Below are 21,477 nucleotides of genomic sequence, written 5' to 3' on the forward strand. Positions count from 1 at the left end.
CAGACAGACACCCTCCCTCTTCTCAGCAAGCTCACCCCAAAGGAAAGGAATGGCATCTCCATTAAAAGTTGCAGGTTTCCTCTCTTCCCCACTCCTGTTCAAGATTACTCTATTTGTTGGCTTTGCTGGATCTTTGGGGAATCATCCTCAGAGTTATATTTATTAGTCAAAATAAAACTGTGTGGCAGAGAACTTGAGCATCTTTCTCTTCAGTTTTGTTATGGTATTTTCTTACCAGCTTTGGAGCCCTTGCTCTGCCATGTTATTTCTTCCATTATTCAGAGTATTTCCGCACTCCTGCCTTCCCTTTTTGCGGGAAATTTCAGACACTCATACTGCAATTCTAGACATTTTCCTACTACAGATGGAAGAATAGGTTTGCTGCAGTCAGTCTGGATGAGTGCAATTATGGGAACTGCAATAGGTGCAGGAGGGGGCCTCTGTTTGTGGGAAAGATGTCATAAAATTCCTCTTCCACAACTTCTTACTCCATAGGAGCCCCTGTGGGGTACCCAGAGGGACAACAGAGTGTGTTCATCACTCTGGGAACAAAAATGAATCCCAGGATCTGTCTGCACCCAGCAGCATCAGGAAAGAGTCACCTTGTGATTAACGATGGCTGAACTGTGTCTTTTTCCATACGGGGGAAAAACAGATACTAACAACGACATAAAGAGATAGATACATGGTGACTTGCTCTAATCAATTTCTGCACAACTGGGAGGAAATGCAAGGAAAGACATGGCTATTAAGGGGCTGGCCGTCTAAATCACCAGTGCAAACACCAGCTTCCCAGCCTTGTGCACATGTTGCTCTAATGGGAGTAAAATCAGCAGCTTTCTGAAAGTGCAGCAATAAAGGTGTAAACATTCTTTAGTCCTTTCTTATACTTCTCTACTATAAACATTTGAAGGCTCAACGGGAAACCACAAACGAATCAGTTCTCCAAATCAGGAGTGACAGCAGCAAGAGGTGAGGAGAAATGGCATCTCCAGCCTCATGTGGCTACTCAGCACATGCCAGCCCTCCACCTGCTCCTCTCTCCGAAACCATGGAGCTCCCTTCTGAGGAGCGCCAAGGTAAAGAATCCCTCCTGAAACCAGCCTGTCCAACGCTTGCTGCAAAGACAAGTCTGAGTAGCAAAGACACTTACCAAAAAAAAAAAAAATCCAAGACAACATTTGCATGCAATGAGAGCACTGAGACTGAGCCCACAAAGGCCATTTTGAGACCCTGATTTGTCAAATTCTCCAGGAGAATAACCACCTCCTCCCTTTGACACTGGCCTAGTCCACCCCGTACGTTCCACATGAACACTCTTCACTCATGTGGCTTTACCACAGAGATTGTCCAGGTGGGCCACTAGTTGGCTAGTTAAACTCACGTGTTGTCAAGTCTAGGTGTCCTTAACTCGTCAGCAGGACATATCCTAACCCCTCCTACCAGCAGTGAGAAGGCTGATCCTGGCCTGATCCAAACTAGTTGTAAAAGGAGGGGCTGGGGACTTCCAATACAGAAGAAATTACAGATATCCACAAAACAGATCAGAATCCAAGCACCCTTTGTCTGTGTATTCATGCTTACTGGATCTGTACCTCAGCGAGTATAAATCTGCCTAGTGCTATGTACTTTTTGTAGTCTTTGCCAGCTTACATTAGCTGATGACTTAATGCTAGCATCAATAATCTTTAGCACAAGAAAGGCCCTGAGAAGTAAACAGTGCTGCAGAAAACACCACACAACCAGTACATCAACACTGATAATATTTCACACACAGTGGATAGCAAAGAGAGCCTGTTTACAAACTTGCAGCAAGAACAGTAGGGAAAAGAGAGGCCCAAGAGCACGTACAACCCCTGCTGCTGAATTCCTCTTGCAGTCAAGAGCAGGTACTGAGCAGCATCTGCTTCGAGCATCTGCGGAGGACGCCAGATTAGAAATCAAACTGTAGAAAATACCCTGCACCGGTGCAAGTGTTTCTGTGCTGGTGTGATGTTGCTGACTGGTCCTATTTGGCTTTAAATATGATGCTGTCAGTACTAAGAATATTTCTTAATCAGCACTGAAGAGTGGCTGCCAGGAAAGTAGAAGTGGCTGTCTATCAGGCGTGCTTCTTCAGAAAGAGTGGTTGTTTAAAGGGGGGGCTGTCTGACCTTTGCATTTTTCAAATGTGTATCTCTTTGCCAAGACCGTGTCATTCTTTGCAAGCATTTTGTTGTTCAAAACAAATCTTATATAGTGAACTCTTTTTTTTTTTTTTGCTCCCTCAGTATGTTGCCATTCAGCAGTCTCATACTAACAAGTAGCAAACCATCATTTAAGACCCATCTTTAAATAATAAGCAAACGTGTACATCTTACTTCTGAGGAACAACCAACCTTGCAGAAAGAGGTGAACTGTTGGTAAACAGAGTGGGAAGAGCAAACAGGTGTGGGATGGGCAGTTTCAGAGGGAACCCTGCAATAACAAGCAAGTGTGCTCAGACTTCCGCTCATAACCCATCCTATAACAGCAAGCAAGTGCACACAGGCAGATATTCCTGAGTAATACCACAATAGCAAGCAAACCTGTGATACCTAGTCCTCAGAAATAGCCTGGGCAAAACTATGACAGAAGTGCAGCTGTAGAGAGAAACGAGTCTTCTGATAGCTACGGATGAGAAACATTTTAAGTCATGAAAGACATACTTAAAACGCTTTAAAGCACCTTGAGATTGCCAGGGCAATTATGAGAAATGTGGATGGCTAACAAATAGTCAGCTTATGTATTCTGTATATTACTGTGCACTGCACTCAAACATATCTTTCATGGCATTCTTGATGGGAAGCCAACACAAATGCCACTCTGATTAATCAGGAAACTACCCAGCAACAACATGAAAAGTTTGCACAACACCAGCAAGAACACAACCTACTCTGAAAGATATCTGGATGAGGAAAGGTGCCCCTTTCATCAACAGAAAAAACCGTAAGGCCCAACGATTGTGCAGATAATGAAGCCAAACGTTTACACATCAGTGGTCATTACATGCAGTGATTAGAGGAGATCTTAGGTTAATTTTCATCTTGTCCAGTCTTCTAGTTAACAGACTGATGACCTGCTGCCCCACCTAACCTCTCCAGAGCGACAAGTCAGGTGCTTTTTCACAAGCTCTGAAGCTGTCTTGTTCTTGGGGAAAACAAAGACTCTCTCAACATATATGACTATAAAGGTCAATGAACCACATGCACTCAAACTGGTGTAATAGGGCCAGCTGAGCTAAAGCAAAAATTCCTTTTGCTGGAAGTAAATAGCACACTGTTATCTCTCCAGGGGCCAGCCAATAACAGGAGGCATGTTCCCATTCACTACTCCACTGTGTGATACGCTAGTGTTCTGCCTATAAATACAACAGCTTTTTTTTTTTTTTTTGCCTTTTTTTTTTTTTAAACAAGGCTGTGACAACTTCATCTCATCTGGGTACAGCAAACATGCTTGAGTTGTGGCTACACAGCAGGGCTTTTTGTTGTTTGTGCGTGTGTAGTTGTTTTTTTCTCCATACGACCATGTGTCACCTACTGCACAGCATAGCTGTGTTTCCACCAGTGCATAAGGAGAAAATCAGAGCAGCCATCCATAGCGACTGCATAGGGGACTGAGTGCCTTGGGGACAGTCACATAAAGAAGCACCTGAACCACAGACAGTGGGCTTCGGACTAGTCTACAGCACAGAAAGCTCAAATAAGAAAGAAGTTACTAAGGCACTAGTAGGGGTCCAGAGGAAAGTTCCTTTTACGGTGTGAAATAATAAATGAGACCATGACAAAAAGGCAATACTGGCCTCAGGATTTTGTCTTGGTATTATGCCAACTAACGATGCTTTATGAGTTTAAAACTGACCTGGTCATTAATTTGTTACAGACTTGTGCAATGTGAACAAGGCCAAGTCTCTTGGATAAAGATGTTTTCTGTTGCAAGCCAACTGGAAATGCTTAGCATTTACTATTCACAAAGAAATCTGCTTGTCATATCTGTGACACCGCATTCCTCCCTTCACTGCCCACTCCAGATACCTTCCAGATAATTAGACTGAAAGAACAACTTCACTGCATCAAGCCAAAAGTCCATTTAGTCCAGTGGTCTGGCTCTACAGACAGACAATGGTGGATGCTGAAGGAGGCATATAAGAAGCAGCTCTTGTATGCAATGATTTTTTTCTTGCTGCAGCCATTAAAAACAACAATAAGCAATGTGGACTTTTCCTTACATCTGGACTGTTGCATCTGCATTGTGTACAGCTGTTTGCCAGGCATTTATCTAACATCTTTTTGAACTGATTTGGATCTAATTCTCTCAGGGAGACAAAGGTAAGTTATGGTAAATTGAGCTATTTATGTAACAGAGAAGACATATAAGAAGACAGGGATAAAACCAATGAATGATTTTGAGAATAGATGGGACCTTCCTCAGAATCAAACAATAGGGTGCTTTTACGAAACTGGGCGGCAGAAAGTATAAAACTATTACAGAAAAATACTCTTTTGTATTGTTCAGCATTAGTCGTCAGAACTCATCGTCACAAGACAGCACCTTGTGATGTGGCTGTAGAGAGAGCCACTCTAGTCTTGTAGGTGCTGATAGTTGAGGTAATTCTTCCACATGTTATTGAATCAAGTATGCTTCATCTAGTACAAAAGTTTTTAAATGGATGATAGAAACAGAATTTCTTTCCATTGCTACTAAACAGGCTCACAAAGAGGAAAATTGCTGTCAGGAGCCTTCCTCAGTGGAGCTATGAGGGATAACATATAAATGCTGAACATTAAATTGCGTTCATGAATGTTGCTCACTGCTGGACTCCACTTTTCAGAGGGGGAAAAGGAATATTCTCTCCTTACCTGGGTTGCTGCTGGCTGACCGATGACCACCCATCCTGGACACTGCTGGTCACTGTGATGTGAGACGGAAACATTGGAAGCCCACTGATCGAGGAAGCCTTTGGGAGTGTAAACTCCACAGTCTTTGATGCTGGTCATTTGCTCAAATTCCTCACATACTCCATCCCCATCATGGAAATAGCACCTGCTGGGTTCATCTGTCACAAGAAATCAAAGAAGAGAAGTCACAAAGGAATTGCTACATGCATCTGCAGCCTACCTAGCAAGACCTTATAATAGCAGTAATAGTGTATGCGCTGGTCCGGGTTCTCTGGGAGCAAAGGTTTTGGTCACTCAGCTATGCAATAGCAAGGTGATTTTGAGAAAGCAAAAAAAAAAACAATAGCTAATTTTTGTATTGGGCAAAAGCCCCAACTGATTTCCTAAGTTTTTGTTCTGCTTATTTTCATCTATCTCCATTTGAAAAGATGGAGATGAAAGAAAGCAGAGATAGAAAATATACAGAGAGCCAATGTGGGTGCTGGCATAATTCCACTGACTTGGATGGAATAAAGCCAACAGAGGGTCCGGTCCACAACGTTGCCCTTTTTGTTCTTAAAAAATATCCACAAAAGAAAAACCAACAACAACAACAACCGTGAATTTAGGGATGGAGAAACCTGTCAAGTTCACAGTCATAGTGACCAAGGGCCAAGAAGATCTGTTTACCCAAAGAACAGATACAGTACGCATAGTGTGAGGGTAAGCTTGCCACATACACACAAGGCTTCAACCAGCATGACTCAGATTTGACCTGAAAGGATCAAAAGCAGCAGGAGACTTTATTATCCTTGTCCATTTATTCTGTGGCTTCTCTAATGAGACTGCCAACAAAGATGCCAAATTTTTGAGGTTGTGTCTGTAACACTGGCCCATTAAAAACTGAACTGAGATCCATCTACTCTTTTCAAACAGACTGCATAGCAGTAATGACTTTCAGTCATTAGAGTACTCTGTGAAATGGAAACCTTTGACCTGTTGGTATCCTATTTTGTATTGTATTATCATTGCCAGTCCCCAGAGGTATCCAGTTCTGTCAGCCTGTTGTATTTTTGTCTAGCAAATAAGCTTGCTGAAAAAATGGTAGGAAATTAGCCAGAGCTGCTAGCTGGACTGATGGAAATGATCCCTAAGGAGAGTCCTGTCGGTAGCATTGGACTATCTCAAGCTAGGTGTCAGAAAATCCAACGGCTGCTCAATTTTGAGCCACTTCCAAACTACTAAATCCCCTGTTTATTTTTCCTCCTAGTTTACACAGTGAAATACCATCATGAGCCAGAAAAAAATCAGTTTATTGCAATTCAATTATTTAATGACTTTCTCTCCTTTCCTCTCTCTTCCTCCCAATCCCTTGTGTAAAATTCCAGGTCCTTAAGAGAATGTGTGTTTGAAAGAATGGAGAAGTACATCAGGGAAGAACATCATTCTGGTTTCATTTCACCATGACCTCAGTGGACAACTTGTGTACGTGGATAAGTGTAGTGAATTGTGTATTTGCTGGGCCAGTACTCTGAGCTGGCAAAAATGAGCCAGCGTGATTCTGGAAGCTGTTCAGCTGTATGAGTGCAGCACTGTGTCTGAGCTAATATTCCAGGGGTGGCCAAACTTTTTGACCCTACAAGTCACATCCTAAAATCTTCCTGTGGCTGGGAGCCACCAAACATATACCACACACCTCGAAGAGCTTGGAGGAGGAGCGGTTCAGAGAGGCTTCACAGACAAAAGATGACAATGGCTCCCCAGGGTGTCCCATTACTCCACAGTTGGAGGGGGCTAGGGTGGATGTGCAGATGGGCCCTAAGGCAACCCAGCAGTGCTGGCCTCAGCAGTGCTGCTGCCTTGCCTACTCCCGTGGCTGGATTGCCCAACAGCCCTGATGCCAGCATAGCCCTGCTACCAGTCATATGATATCAACCCAGCTGGGAAAGCCTACTTGAACTGCTCATGAACTAACCATGTGTGTCCTGAGAACCACAGTTTGGCCATCCTTGTAATATACCTTGTTGCTCAGCAGGGATTATTAACGCTGGCACAGTGCCACACCAATGTGGCTCATTCATCCCTGGAATAGAAATGGATGGTGTCTGGTCAGCTCAGGTAAGGGGCAGAGCGAACGTATAACTGTGAGGCCACAGAGGCAAATTCTTGGGTCCCTCACCTTAGCCTTCTGCATCTCATGCTCTGCTATGGCCAGGAACCCCACAAAAAGCAAGGCAGCTCACCCGCTTCAGAGCGCCATGCGAGAATATGAGCAGAAATCTCTGAGAAATATTCAGCTCTAGAAAGACTTGTGGTCAGCAATCAAAAATCCTCAAAAGCAAATTCCTAAGCATCTGAAAATATGTATTTTTGGAAAAAAAAAGTTTGTCATTTTATGAAAAGGGGCTAATTTCTGTAAAAAGGAAATAAAAAAAAAAAGGAAAAGAACTACCATAATAAAGACCCAAACTTTGCTGATAAACATATGCACAGCTAGCTAGACAACACTGGCAACCAAATACATTCTGCTATACACCCACATTGACAGAAACATTGATATACAAACACATGTATGCTCTCTATACCTAACCCTCATGCAAAAATTCGACTGATACAAACATACAGCCAGAAACGCATAGCCTAATTTTAAGCATACACATTTAGAGAGTATTCCCCTTGCCTTCATGAAGCACAGACTTATTTTCACGATAGGCACTGAAGTAAGCACAACATTTATATAGCCAACATACTCCTGCGCTGGCTCCAAATGTTCCCTCTTAATGCGATGATAAACGTAATGGGCTTCTGATAAGATCATGTGTTTGGGATAAAAGAATACTCAAGACCTACTCCAATCAGATGACTTAATTCATACTCACATGGATGGGAAGGCAGCCTTTGAATAGCTGTGATCCAGGCCAGTGTGTGATCCTAACAGAGGCTAATTTGTTCCTGATTATGCTTAAGACCCCAATAAATCTGTCTGCTCAGAGTCTGCAAAACCCGAGGGAGGAACAGAACAGAGAGACTGAGATGTTTGAATTAAATTGAGACTGCCTAAATGATTAACAAAGTCTTACTGAACTGCACTGTCATGAGCCCTTCTGCAGTGCTAGTCCAAGAGGGTCGCTGCACCCTGCTCTCCATCATAGCGTGGTTTTGCTAGCTGAACGATACTGCTCAGGTAAGCCAAGAGAATATTAGGAACATGGTCGCTTTTGGGTGCATTGAAAAATGATGGGGGGGAAAGTGGCTTTGCAACTGTAATTTTCTTTTAAAGAAAATATGTAATTCCTACTTCTGGCAAGTCATTCTAAGGTGTACGGTCACCCTTTGAGGGAAGTGTTGGGAAGAAGAGGAGAATAAATTTATAGTCCATGAATTTTCTGCTTATCCTCAAGGAGAGGAACTTTTCTAGACACTTCCCAGCCCTTGATGAGGGGACTGAAGAGTGCATCAACTGGTGATAGCCAAATGTGGTGCTACACCAGGTGGGGCTGCCAAAAAGAAGCAGAGACTCTTATATCCACAGGCACTGAGCACCAGCCCTGACTTCGGATTCTTAAAGATACTTGGGTGCTCAGTAAGTTAGAAGTTAGACTTTACATTTTCATGAGCAGAATGAAGAATTGCTAGCTTGTCTCTTCCTAAGATTACCCTCACACAATAAAAATTAACAGGCTTTCTCCGCTTCCACAGTGGTGTGAGCAGAGCTCAGCCAAATCACTTGAATCCCACCAGCTCAAAGCTAGGGAGGGAAGAGTCTGGAAAGGTGTATTTCTAGTAAGCAGTAGCAAACATCCTTATTTCCATACCAGTGCAGGGTGCCTTTTCACCTCTGTTCTTGTCCAGTGTTACATGAAACACGTCCAGGGCCTAAGTAGTGTCCGTTGTTTTTTGTCTCCAGAGAGGTCTATAGGCTGTGACATGGTCATGTCCTACTGGTCACGTATTGCCTGTGTCACACGGGACTTCTCACTTCAAAGTTGAAACTGATTTGAATGGGATATGAAGGAAGTGAATGTGAAGTAAATCAGATTTGACCTCTGAGGTAAAATGACTTCATAAAATTAAAAAGCAGTTGCCTGCAAATCCAGCTTAAATCTAGAACAGTAAAGCATCTGCAGGCATAGCACCTGCCAGCAGGATGTAGAGGTTTTACAGCAGATGCTATAGGCTCCTGAGCTCAGCTCTGGGAATATTCATTCAGACAATCGCAACTCCTTTCTCCTTATGAAGCTCTCACTGAAGGCCCTGGAATTACGAGGCTAGACCAACGTCCCCATCTTACCTTTGCTATGAGCTACTGGGAAAAGGAAATCTCCAGTTCAGTGAAGATTTCCATGGCATTTGGGAAACCCTGAATGCTATATGGCAGCTGTCAACCTGGAGAAGGGGTATTTGTTAAGGAACTAGACTGGCAAGACATGGCCTGTTTTCCAAAACTTGCCAGCTCTAACTGGGCTTCAAGATCCAGAAGAATCTTGGAGTTATTCTACACTGTACCAGAAAATGATGTGAACTACATAGCTCCTTGCCTCTTAAGCTGCTCAAGTGCAGCAGAAAATGCAGCCATTGGTATTCAAATGTTCCCTTTGCTGGGGTTCAGAAATGAAAGGGTGTACAAAGTAAGGCGGATGACACAGAGAACACCTGGAAAGTGCCTAACTCTGTAAAGACCATGTCTGGATGAACAGGTAACTCTGCATCACAGCTACCTGTTCAAAGAGAGGCTAGATAAACTCCAGTGAAACCAATGAAGTCTGGTACACATCCGGAAGCAGACATGCAGGATATACACTTATCTATGATAGGCAGCCTTCCACCTCATTAAAAAAAAAAAAGATAAACAGACCCAATTCATAGCACAGGGCACATCCTCAGACGAGGCTTTTAATGTCGGAGCTGAATGGTCAAAGTGCTGGGGACAGACGCTCAGCGTGGCTTCCTGTTTTCAGCTAGAACGCAGTGATTGGCATCAGCATAGCCTCCTTTTGTGCAATAATTACTATTTTTTTAAAAGGCCAGACAAAAAAAAGGAGTATTTTTAAGTTCAGTTGTTTATTTAGGGATGTTTCCAACTATAACAAGCCTCATGCCACATAACTATTCGTCCAAAAAAGGGGGGGGGGGGGAGGAGATAAAAACGCAGAAGCATTGTCTCAGAGTAACAAATTGTTGGAAGAGAGTGAGCTTCACATCTTAACCCCTGAAAGGCCTGTTCAAAGCTCCTGGGGAGGTAGGGGTCTGCAGGCCTTTTCAAACACTGCAAAGGCCAAATTACAGGCTCACTGAAGTCAGCAACATCTTTAGAAGCAGGACTTGACCACAACGTCACTTAATCAGCACCTCCAGCTATGGTGTTTATGTTCACTGAGAAGATACGGATCCAGGAGTTTCTATCACAAAACTAGAAACAGTTCCACTGCAGATCACTTGAAACTGGGAGCTGAGGGATAGCAGAACCTGCACCATTTATTTCAATGGGAGTTTCACCTTTGGCTTCAGCGGGAATAGGGTGAATAACATGGCCTCCGTCCAGGATATCTGTTAATCTCCTCTTTAATATTGAAGAAGCCAGACACAGAGATATTTCCTGCTTAAGTAAAATATGAGAATTATTTTCCTTCCTGGGTATTCAGATTTGAAAAGAGGAAAACCATTACACAGAAACTTGGATAGACCTTTCTGAATAAAGTTGCGTATCAATAAATTGTGACATTTTTCTTCAATGAAATAAAACAGACACCTGGGAAAAGAAGTAAATGCAGGTGCTGCAACCTACTGTGGAACATTCAGGGGCCTAGTAAGTGGCTTTTTCCATACTATACGACAATCATGTCTGAGCATCTCCTGAACTGAATAGGCCAGCATAAGGCGTTTGTGGAGTATGGCTCCCTGGTAATTTAGCTACTTCTTAGAAATACATTCCTGGGCTTGTCCTTTGTCTAGTGTGTCTCGGCTCATCGGTATGATATAGCGGTCGGAGCAGAATAATTATGCAATTGATCTGCGTGCTGCAGACAGATAAAATTACAACTCCCTCACAGAACCTGGGACTGAAACTTGATATTTCACCTCCAAGAACACAAGGCTTTGTCACTTAAGCTAAAGGATATTTTCCATAGCTGGCAGTGGTAGTAAGACCTTATCTGCTCTGCGGCTAGCCAACAGGAGTCAATATCACCTTCCCCCCACCCCGAGCAACTAAGCATGTTATAAAAGCACTACAACACGCATCCTCTTCCCACCTAATCTTGTTTTCCTCTGTGTATGTTTGGACAGATCAGAAAAGTGAAGCTGATAACATTTCAATATTTCCCTGGCCCCAGAGGACTGACTTACATAGATTTATTAACTAAACTTGGAGAATGTCAGACTGAAAGCTCTTGAGATTTCTGCCATGCAGGGCAGCAAACACTTTGACCACAAAAGGGGTGACCAGTGTGTCCCTTCTTGACACCTTTCCATGCCTTATAGGCATGGAAAGAGCTCCTGAGAAATAAAAGAATTGATGCCATTCATTAAGGAAGACAAATCGCTCATTTGTGTGTGTCGAGGGATGTTATTGCAAAGGTAGGTCTTGTGCTCAGCATCATCTTCTGATCACAGCAAGTTGCTGTCGAGAGGAAATTCTAAGGGGAGAAGTATGACTGGATGTGGAAGCCTTTTTGACCCATGAAAAGAGTAACGTGTGAAGGGCACAATATGCAAGGGAATAACTCTTCTGTTGGGCTCTTGTAATTGTGTTGTAAGAATCAAAGCTGGATTTAGCTGGGCTGGAGCCTAGGGAAAAACACAGACAAATGCCACCCCAGCCCACATTCTCCCTTCCTCAAAAGTATCTGTCCTTTGTATTTTGCTGCCTGAGATGCCTGCTCTTTCTGCTTTTGCAGTTCAGCTGGCCTTGCTAAGACTGCACTAGTAACGATGACAGTCTCTGAAAATCACTTTAAGAGACTTTACGACAATGCTGTTATTACTAACTTGCCAAATGAGTGCTTAGACATTTTGGAACATGTATCCACACTCCCATGAACTGCAGGAAACAGTCAGCATCCAAGTATTTGCCTTAAGCTGAAGGCTTCACATGAACATTATCTGAATAGCTCCAGTCAGTATATTCATTGCTATTTGCTACGAAATTCTACCATGGATTCTCAGCTTTATCGAAAGCAATACTCTCTCCCAAGCTACTTGGTGAATGCTTTACTCTTATTGATGTGCTGTGAGATGCTGAGTTCCTCTTGCAAAGTGGCTCAGTTTCTCATATGCTGTTGTTCTACTGAAAACCCTCGGCAGGGTCAGCCAAGGCTTATTTACTATTCCTGAAAGAACGCGAAATCACCATTAGCTGCTGTGTGGGGCTGTGGTTTCGGCGGTTAAAGCTGTGTTCCTGTGCAGGGGTATGAGAAGAGGAGGGGGAGAAGGATGGGAGCAAGGCGCGCTCTCAAAGCATGCCCACAATGAATATGGATGGTCATCCATCAATTTATTTTAAGCACATTACTTCTCTGTCAAAAAAGGAAAAAGAAAGAAAGGAAAGAAAAGACATATAAAATTAGGTTCGTGTCACTCATTTAACACTGCAATTTCCCCAGAGGATTATGCACCAAACAGAGATAGCAAGCTCATGAATATTAATCATTTTCCTGAATGCAATGCAGCCCTCCAAACAATAAGATTAGGGGAAAGTGCTATGCTTAATTTATGGATAAGGGGAGAGGTAAAGGATAGAGCTCCCACAAAGGTAAGGCTCACAGCTGGAGGGAGAGGACTGTTAGGAGAAGGACGGATCTGGATTTGTAAGGTACATTTGAGGCCAAGCAGAAGCAAAAGAAAAGGTGTTACAGGATCGCTGTCAAATTAAAATCATATTTCTCTCAGAACAACCCGTAGTGACTAATGCTTCAAGTATGCCAGAAATTGGTGGTAAACTCAAGAGCTGTATTTTTTCATTTTCTGTTTTCTTTTGTGTCTTTTCTTTGTATTTTACATCCCTAAGGCCCTGATCCAACAAACCGCTTAAACATATGCCTACATCTAAACATATATGTTCTTCCATGGGACCACTCACACGTCTAAGCTGGCAAAAGTGCCGCCTTGTTCTGCTGTACAAAGGCTTTAGCAAAGCGTCCCTTATAAGTAGGGAAGATGAAGTGTAGCAATAATAAGAAGAAGATGTGATTAAAACTCCCATAAATTACCAGGCAAACTTTAGGGTAGATAGAAGTTCTGAAGCTACTTTCCAGATGTTCTCCAACACATCTATCAGTCTTTACTCATCTCTTTTCATATTATTTTCTCTCCCCCTCCCTTCTTTTTTATTGATCTCTGCATCTTTTCTATCATATCCTTTCCTTTCTTCAGGACTGGAGAGCTAAATCAATGCATAATGCACATCACACACAACAAAAGGAATGCAAATGAAAGCAGCGCTCTTTTTCTATGTACGCACATATATCTAGATGCATGTGTACAACGTTTGTGTGTGTGTGGGAGGGTGCATGCCAAGGACAAGGTGCTCAGCTGCTTGTTAGACACCCATTGCTCAACAATCTGGTGGGGATGGATCAAGGCAGCGCTAAAAAGCTCTAGGTTCCTACAACTGCAAAGCCTAACTCCTCTGACTGGGACTTTCCAAGGGACTCATTGGCTTGAACTTGGCAGAGGTCTGCAGTAATCACAAAAATCACAGTTATCCCACGAGTAGCTAGGAGTAAAGTGAAAGAAAAGCAGCTGAAAGGTAGGAGAGGGATGCATTAGTCACATTGGACAAGACTGATTCGCTTCTCTCCTACAATGCACAAATCAAAAGGCAAGGTGAAAATTTCCCCTCTGGAGCCAAACTCTGGGCAGAGGAGAGTAAATATGCAAAATCCACTAGGCAAGGTAAAAAAAGAAAAAGAAAAAAGCAGAAAAGGAGTACAGACGATAAAATTCAGGATGGGGAAGGGTGAGTATACTGCAGTATTAAAAAAGAGTGCTGCCAGATGCTTAAATTAATTAATTAATTAATTCTACTGTCGCTCTTCAGCATCTTACAGGAAGAAAATGCTATTAATCTTATCTGTTTTCTTTTACTCAGCTTTGTGTTCAGAGAAGGCCAGGACAGTCTGACAATAAAGACCACACAGTTTTCTTCACTGCCTCCCTCCTTCCTTCCCCCGTGCCCCTCCTCCCATGGTAAAGCAGATTGATCCACTGTTATCTGATTAGAGAGGAAAGGAGGAGGGAAAACAAAACCAAGGGAAAAAAAAAAGTCTAATTTTATTCCAGGCACTAGCGCAAAGTGTCTTGAGAGCCTTGTGCCATTTATTCAAAAGAAAGTTGGACCAATAAAAAAAAACACCATAAACCTCATAATCCCAAAAGGCAATGGGAGCTAGAGGGGAGAGGGACAATCTCCACCCCTGGAGATATTCAGAATTCAGCTGGATATGACCCTGAACAACACGATCCATCTTTGAAGTTGGATCTAACTTTGTCCCTACTTGGACCAGAGACCTCCAGAGACCCACTCTAAACTAAACTATTCCGTGATTCATGATTCCAAATCTCAAGCTTAATTGTGTTTGCTCTATTTCTCTTCTACCAAATGAAGTGACATAAGTGGTTTCTGCTTTGGAAGGAAGAAGCACACTTCAGCTTTGCTATTAAACGTCCTAGTATGAACCTTGATGCCACCCTTTCAGTCCTGCTATTGCAACCAAAACATTTAATGATTCTTTCTGCCATGTGGGATCCAATCGTGCAGACAATTTTGAAAGCACTGGTTGACCACTTGCTGAAGTCTAAAGAATGCCTTGCAGTAGTTCAGAAACATGCCTGGAAGAAAGTATTTGCAAGATCAAACCCTGAGACCCCAATTCAGCAAAGCATCTAAACATGTGTTTGAGGTTCACTGAATTCTTTGGTGAAGAGGAATGATTCCCGGGGCTCTGAGAAGCTACATACAACAACAAGAACATCACTACAAAAATAACACAGTCTGAAATAATTACTTGCTGTCCTGGAGGATTATAACATGTGTCAGCCTCATAAACATAGAAATACATTAAACCTACTCTTCTGCATCTTTGCTACTCCTCAAACAAAGATGCAAGCATTCTGTCATTTTCCAAGAAAACACCCCACCAACCTCAAAGAAGAGTTTTGTTTGACTAAAGACACGGGATCCAGTTTGACATTATTAGATTATGGAGAACGCTGAATTTCTGCTCATTTTAATGATTATTTTTTATTTTACATCGACAACCACCAGCTTCTCCAACACCTTTTTGTTTCTGCTGAGGTTTTAATATGTAATATGCTGAAATAAAGTAACAATTGGGACTGTTAATTTCTCTGAAAGATTGGCTAGCTGTTTCTGTCTTGTTCTTCCTGTACTAATTGCTGGTGATCGAGCACCCACAAAAGCCAACAGAGCCTATTTCAAAGGTGTTACCTTCTCTGAACCTTTCCTAGGGACCTGATGAAGACACTGCTTGTCCAAAAGCAGCTCATCTACCCTCACAGACCCTGCATGCACGCTGAGGCCATTACTGCCACAGCAGTAGCACTACCATAACCATACAGTTGTGTAACAAAACCTTTTTAAGGATAGGGTCCATGCATCTTTCCATTGATACGATTAATTTGATTCACCTAAGTGAAACTCCATATTCAGTGTTTCATTAAAAAACTGAACTCTATTTCATTTGCTTTTTTAAACCAGGACCTAAGCAAAATCACAAACTTCCAAAGCCTATGAAAAACAAACAGTTTTCTACCTCTGGAAATCCCCCTTCCTTTTCAGCATAAGCAAATCTGAAAAATTACTTCCTCTGTAACAGAGCTGAAAAATCTGAATTTATATTTTAGTTACTTCTTTTTCTAATCCTATTGCTGTAAGACAGGCTTTTTCCACTCATAACCAGCTCTGTTGCTAGTACTGGAGATGAATGTGTATACAGGGATAAAACAGGCTTCTGCACTAACCTGTCAAGACACATCGTTGTGTGCTACAAGGTCCATGCCACTCCTCTCTCTCACTCCAGTCTGGGAATTTACTGGGCGCATGCTGCAGCTCCTGTCCAGCCCACATAGCCAGGTTTCCTTGAGAATTAGTGTATGCATGTAAGGACCTGAGTCATATCCCAACAGAAAGCTGTGATGTGGCCAAAGTACAGACCTGGACCAGGGAGCTCAGCCCTGCTTCTGAGCGTGCTAATATAGATGCAACTGAACAACTCCAACCCAAACTCTTGCTGGAACTAACTCAGTCTACGCCTGGCTTTTGGAGAACCCAAAACATTTGCATAAGTGTTTATTTCACTTTCAAAATATTATGACTAATATCTTTCAGTGTTTGAGGCTCCAATTCAGCAAGTTACTTAAAACATAAATGTAACTTTGAGACCACCAATAGTCACAATTAGCCTTGACCATAAATGTTCTCAGATTTCAATAGAACTATTTACGTACATAAGTACATCACCAAATCAGGCCTCGAGTCTCACAGCTTGGGATGCTGAAGAAAAAATGTATGGACGTTATGATGAGACAAGCAGTCCTCAGATTACCACCCAAGGGGAACTTGTTGCCTGTAAGGTCATTTATACATTGCTCCCGTCACAAGAAATAATTGTCAGATGGCCAAGAAAGTCCAGTTGCACACCTTGTGTTATCTGCTTAGCACTGATGCCCTGGGCTTAAGGTATAGGACCACTAGATGGGACAGACAGAGTATTTGCTTGGTCAATCCAGATATGGAATCACATAAAAACTTTTGAGAAAAATCCAAACCTTCATAAATATTATCTTTGGCTTCAGAAGACCTACATGTTTCATCCTTTCCCAGATCTCACTGAGCCCTGTCCTGGAAATGCACTTCCACAATACAAGGCTACCCCACAGAAGTTACAGCGTAAATTGGTCTTCATTTCCCTTTTCTGTCCCTAGCATTCCTAGAGAGTTTAATAAATATGTAAAGCTCACAACCACAGCCTAGCTATCCCTGATAGCTCAAGCATCTTCCGGCCATTGTGCTTACAGGTTTTGCTAATCAGAGCAAACCAGGCTTGCAAATGCAATCTGATTAAGTAGTTTTCACCTCTGAAAAAGGGGATTAGCTAGACCTTTGATCCTCTGATATTGATTTGCAACTCAAAGGAGGTGTGACCTCAGCTGGACTTGCTTCTGGTCTCAGTCCCTTCCCTTTTTACTCCTCCTCCTGTTTACCAGAAGAAATCAGTTCATGTCTTCTCACATAGCCAGATCTAAAGCCTATTGAAGTCTGTGGAAAGCCACCCACTGACTTCAATGGGCTTTGGATCAGTCCCACAATGGCTGACTTAGCTTTAAGTCCTAGGCAGTTTCAAAGCCAGCAGAACCAATTTCCCATCAAAATGACCAGAAGCTGGGAAGATATGTTCGCCTTTCAAATCTACAAATTCCACTTTTTTCCCGTCTTCCATGACAACTCTTTAGGTGGTCATTGAAAATGCTGTTGATTTTTTACTTGCGCTAGGCGTAGAGCTGCTGCCCACCATGAGTGGGGCGAGCTCCGAGCCAGACTTACCGATGCAATTAAAGGATAACTCCTGCAGGCAGAATAGGGAGCAGCCATCACCATTGATCTTATTCATGTCATCGCATTCTTCCCCCAAATCTCTGTAGGCAGGACACACACAGGCAAAAGAAGTCAGATGGCACATAGCGCCGCTCCTCTGGTCTCTGCAACCCCTATACTCCAGCAGAACCCCAAAGCCACTGTAACAGCATTGCGTGCCGACCCTGAAAATACCTCTCCCTTTCTCCCCTGGCCCTCACTTTTATCATTCCTGGTTCACAGGCTTGCCTGGCCACTTCCCTCCTGCACATGTGCATACCACTTGCTGTTCTCTGATGAGGATATGAGCAACTTCCTTCATAGCTGGTGTGGCTGCAGCTCAGCAGGTGGGGAGAAAGAGAACAGGATCTCTGAAACCCTTTGTATTAAATCTGGAAGGGCCAGACTGTGACCCCAGCATGGGAATAACAGGGTATAACGTGCTTTCCCAGTGCTGGGCTATTCCAGGTGACAGCACACGGAGGACAGCAGTTGGCCAGGAGCGGCTGAAGTAGGGGAGGAGTGGGCCCTGCCTTGCGCCAGTCAGCTTGGTTATATGGGCGCGTGGGGAGAAGCAGTGGAAACCAGATGAAAAAGGGTCTGGCGCAGATGCAAGTGGGGCAACAACTAACCAAGCTGTGACACAGTCTGGTTCCTGCTCTGCTCCTGAGGCAGCCCAGCTATTGTTCACTGCTTGCTGCAAAGCCACAACTGATGTTTAAGGAATGTGCAAACATAACAGGAGGAGAAAAGTTATGGAAAGCAAAATTAATCTCTCTTTCTCCACCTCGCTCTTCAAAATTGCCCAGGATGCGTATGTCATTTAATTGTTCTCTTTGATTTCCCTGCCTGCTGGGCATCATCCTGCAAACACTTGCTGCCAGGTATATCATCTGACAGAGTTGTTCCAGGGGATTGCTAATCAGCATTATTTCAAGAAAATAATATTGGCTGGACTGAACACTCAATTGTTGTTACTTTCATGATTTAAATAATTAAATTGTCAAATGCCAGGAAGCTTTGAAGCAAGTGGCCTTAAAGTCCAACATAGCAAAAGAATAGATCCTAAAATAGTTGTAAATGATTATTTTTCATTTGCAGTGGTCTGGGGATCGGCAGGCGATGAGAGGAGGAGCTGACTGAGAACATACAATTCCTAGCACTCTCCCTCAGAGGCCAGATCTACTGCCTCTAGATGAATCCCAGCTGTGGTGGATGGCCAAACAAGAGGTTGCCCTGTGAACTTGGCCGACCACATGGCAGCAGTAACCCTGCCCATCAGATGCCAGGGCACATGGAACTTCTTGCACAAGGACGCAGACTCTGAAATTCCCCAGCAATTAATACAGCTCTAAATAGGAAATGCTATATACACACATGCACAGATTTGCACACATTCACAAAGAGCATAAACCGCATATAGCATACTTTCATATCGATCCTGCTGTCTGGACTCCATTATCTGCATCTCTGTCTGTATCTACTGGTGCCAGGATAACAGGGCCTAAGTTCCAATTAAATGTCATCATCCTGGTAATCATCAAGCACATGAGTCATTATGTATGGATGAGAGCCGTCCTAAGCTAAGGAGACATCAGAGGTCATCGCTTCCTTTCTAGCCTCACATTCTGGCTCAGTAGATGTGCCCAGATTTATCTGTTTGTTTGCTCCAGACTTACATTTGGATAATCCCGTCTCCACAGTATCCACTTCCAGAGATATACACAAGGGTGGGGGAAGGCTCGCTCTCCTCTGTCCCGGATACAATGACAACCTGGTATGTGTATGTGGTCCTATCGCTCAATTCCCTGTAACACAAGAGGAAATATTAAGTGATCAGTACAACAAAGGCAGTAACAAAGGGCAGAGACGGGGATGCTGAAATGGCAGTTGGCTGCCAAAAAACAGGTCTTAGTTCAGTCATGTCCTCAGAATATTCCTATCTCATTTGGATGGGATTAATTTTCAGTTGGATGTCTTTTGTGGGAACAATCAGCGCAGCATATGTCCACACTTGATTTATGAACAACTACGAACACAAATAGGTGCAACTCTTGACTATTTGAAAGCTAAACTATTTGATGATGAAAATCATGCATTTCAGTGTCTTGCTGCTTAGATCTATACTCACAGTAGATATGGCATTATATTGACACCATGGCACTAACCATGCGCAATAGTAAACAGCAATAGCATTATTGAGAACCAATATTACTGCCGTATTTGAGAAACCAGTTCTGTGCTTCATTCTCTTTAGCCTTGGAGCACTGCTGCTCCTGTCTCTCCACAGCAGGGACAGTATTACCTGCAAGCTCATGGCATAGCATTTAAGGAACTCAAAATACTTGGCAAACACTGAGTACTTCCTCAGTAGCCCTGGGCTCAGTCCAACCACAGCTGGAGCCAGTGGGAATTTAAGAGAGAAACGGACCGGGGATGTTTCCCTGATAGATAAATATGTTATCTACTTTACACATGGGTATTAAAATAGTGGAGTTAAAAAGAAGGTGTCTTCCTCTCCAGGAAGCCCAAAGAATGGGATCTACATCACAGCGCACACGGATCATGGTGTTAGCATCCGTACAGACTCAGCAGTGAGCTGATCTAAATATTCACAGAAATAATTATCAAACTGTTACATATTTATGCAAAGCTATAATTACCTAAATCCTGTGCATCTGTAAATGAGGAATAATTTTTATATGCAATACAGAAATAATCTAAGCCTAATATAAATGTTTAGCTCTTTTATAATGTCTTTTACGTTATCAGAACTCAAAATGTTCCACAAAGAAACTCATTACCATTATCCTCATTGCACTGATTTGTAAAGCCAAAGAGCAGTGAAGGCAAAATGATTTGCCCAAAGTCATCAACCAGGATAATGGCAGAGTCCATAACAGAACCCAGCTCTCCTATAACCCATGCCAGTCCTCTACTCGCTATACTCACTTTGCCCCAGTTATTTGCAGTAATATACATATATTTTTGTCACAGAAACTTGGTCCACAAGCATGCATTAATGCAGTTTGTGCTATGAGGAGATACATGTACTACATAGAGCAACAAAACCTTTTTTTTTTTTTAAATGAAGTAGGTATCTGTGGTCTGTAACTACTAAAGTATGGAAGTTGTTGAAAAAAGTATCTCCTTAAATATTCTTGAATGAACAAGCAGGACTTAAAATTGAGTATTGCACGTTATATTTTACAACGAAACTGTTTCTTATAGATAACATCCTTGCAAAATAACTATCACTGAGCAAACTGCACGCTTAAAACACAGGGATTTGATTCATTGTTGTCACACTATAAATTGGGAGTGAAACGCAGTGGAATGAAACTACAACACAACTGGCTTTCTTATTGCTTCTTAATCTGATTCCTGTCAGCAATAGTCTGTAGCTTCTATTAGTTACATTTGTGAAATTAGTTAGATTCAGGTAGCACAAACGACGTCTTAATTCATTTACAGATCTGGGAGATAGCTACCTAGATATTAGTATGAGTGTTTGCTCAACCAAAGTGACAAATTTCAAACTTCTGCCCCAGCAATCTCCTGCTTAAAATGGTCACCTGAACCGATCAGAAAAAAATTATATGAAATAATTTAGGTGGCCAATCACACACTGACGTACAATAACTGAGGGTTTATCTAGATTTTACTCCTGGATAAATCCACAGGTTAACATGGAATGTTTCTATATATATCGATGAAATGAAAGCAGAGGCAAGCTTTGGTTATTAACGGGCAGTTATTTCTCAAAACCATTTGTAAAACATTTAAGATTAACAAGTGTATTTGCAGAAATTTGGATTGTGTCACCAGAGCACTGCTAACAACCAAAAAAGGTTCAATTCTTAGAAGAGACAGTTAACAAATGAACATTTTAGGCAGCTAGAATAAATAAATCAATGTTCTTTTCCAAAGAGCTGAGATCACACATGCAAGTGCAAAATAGTCATAGAAGCTCTCAGATTCTGCTTTTGC

General features: G+C 42.5%; 1 protein-coding gene across 1 annotated transcript in view; it reads right to left on the minus strand.

The window, feature by feature from the left end:
• PAPPA (pappalysin 1) overlaps nt 1-21,477 on the minus strand; it is a 187,821-nt gene that overhangs the window by 74,177 nt on the left and 92,167 nt on the right. Inside the window, exons 8-10 of the mRNA XM_009668174.2 lie at nt 19,167-19,295; nt 17,458-17,549; nt 4,878-5,074 (exon numbers count right to left, since the gene is read on the minus strand). Coding sequence (XP_009666469.1) covers nt 4,878-5,074; nt 17,458-17,549; nt 19,167-19,295 — 418 coding nt within the window. The remainder of the gene's footprint in view (nt 1-4,877; nt 5,075-17,457; nt 17,550-19,166; nt 19,296-21,477) is intronic.

This window comes from Struthio camelus, chromosome 20 (genome assembly GCF_040807025.1).
Source record: "Struthio camelus isolate bStrCam1 chromosome 20, bStrCam1.hap1, whole genome shotgun sequence".
Taxonomy (NCBI): Eukaryota; Metazoa; Chordata; class Aves; order Struthioniformes; family Struthionidae; genus Struthio; species Struthio camelus.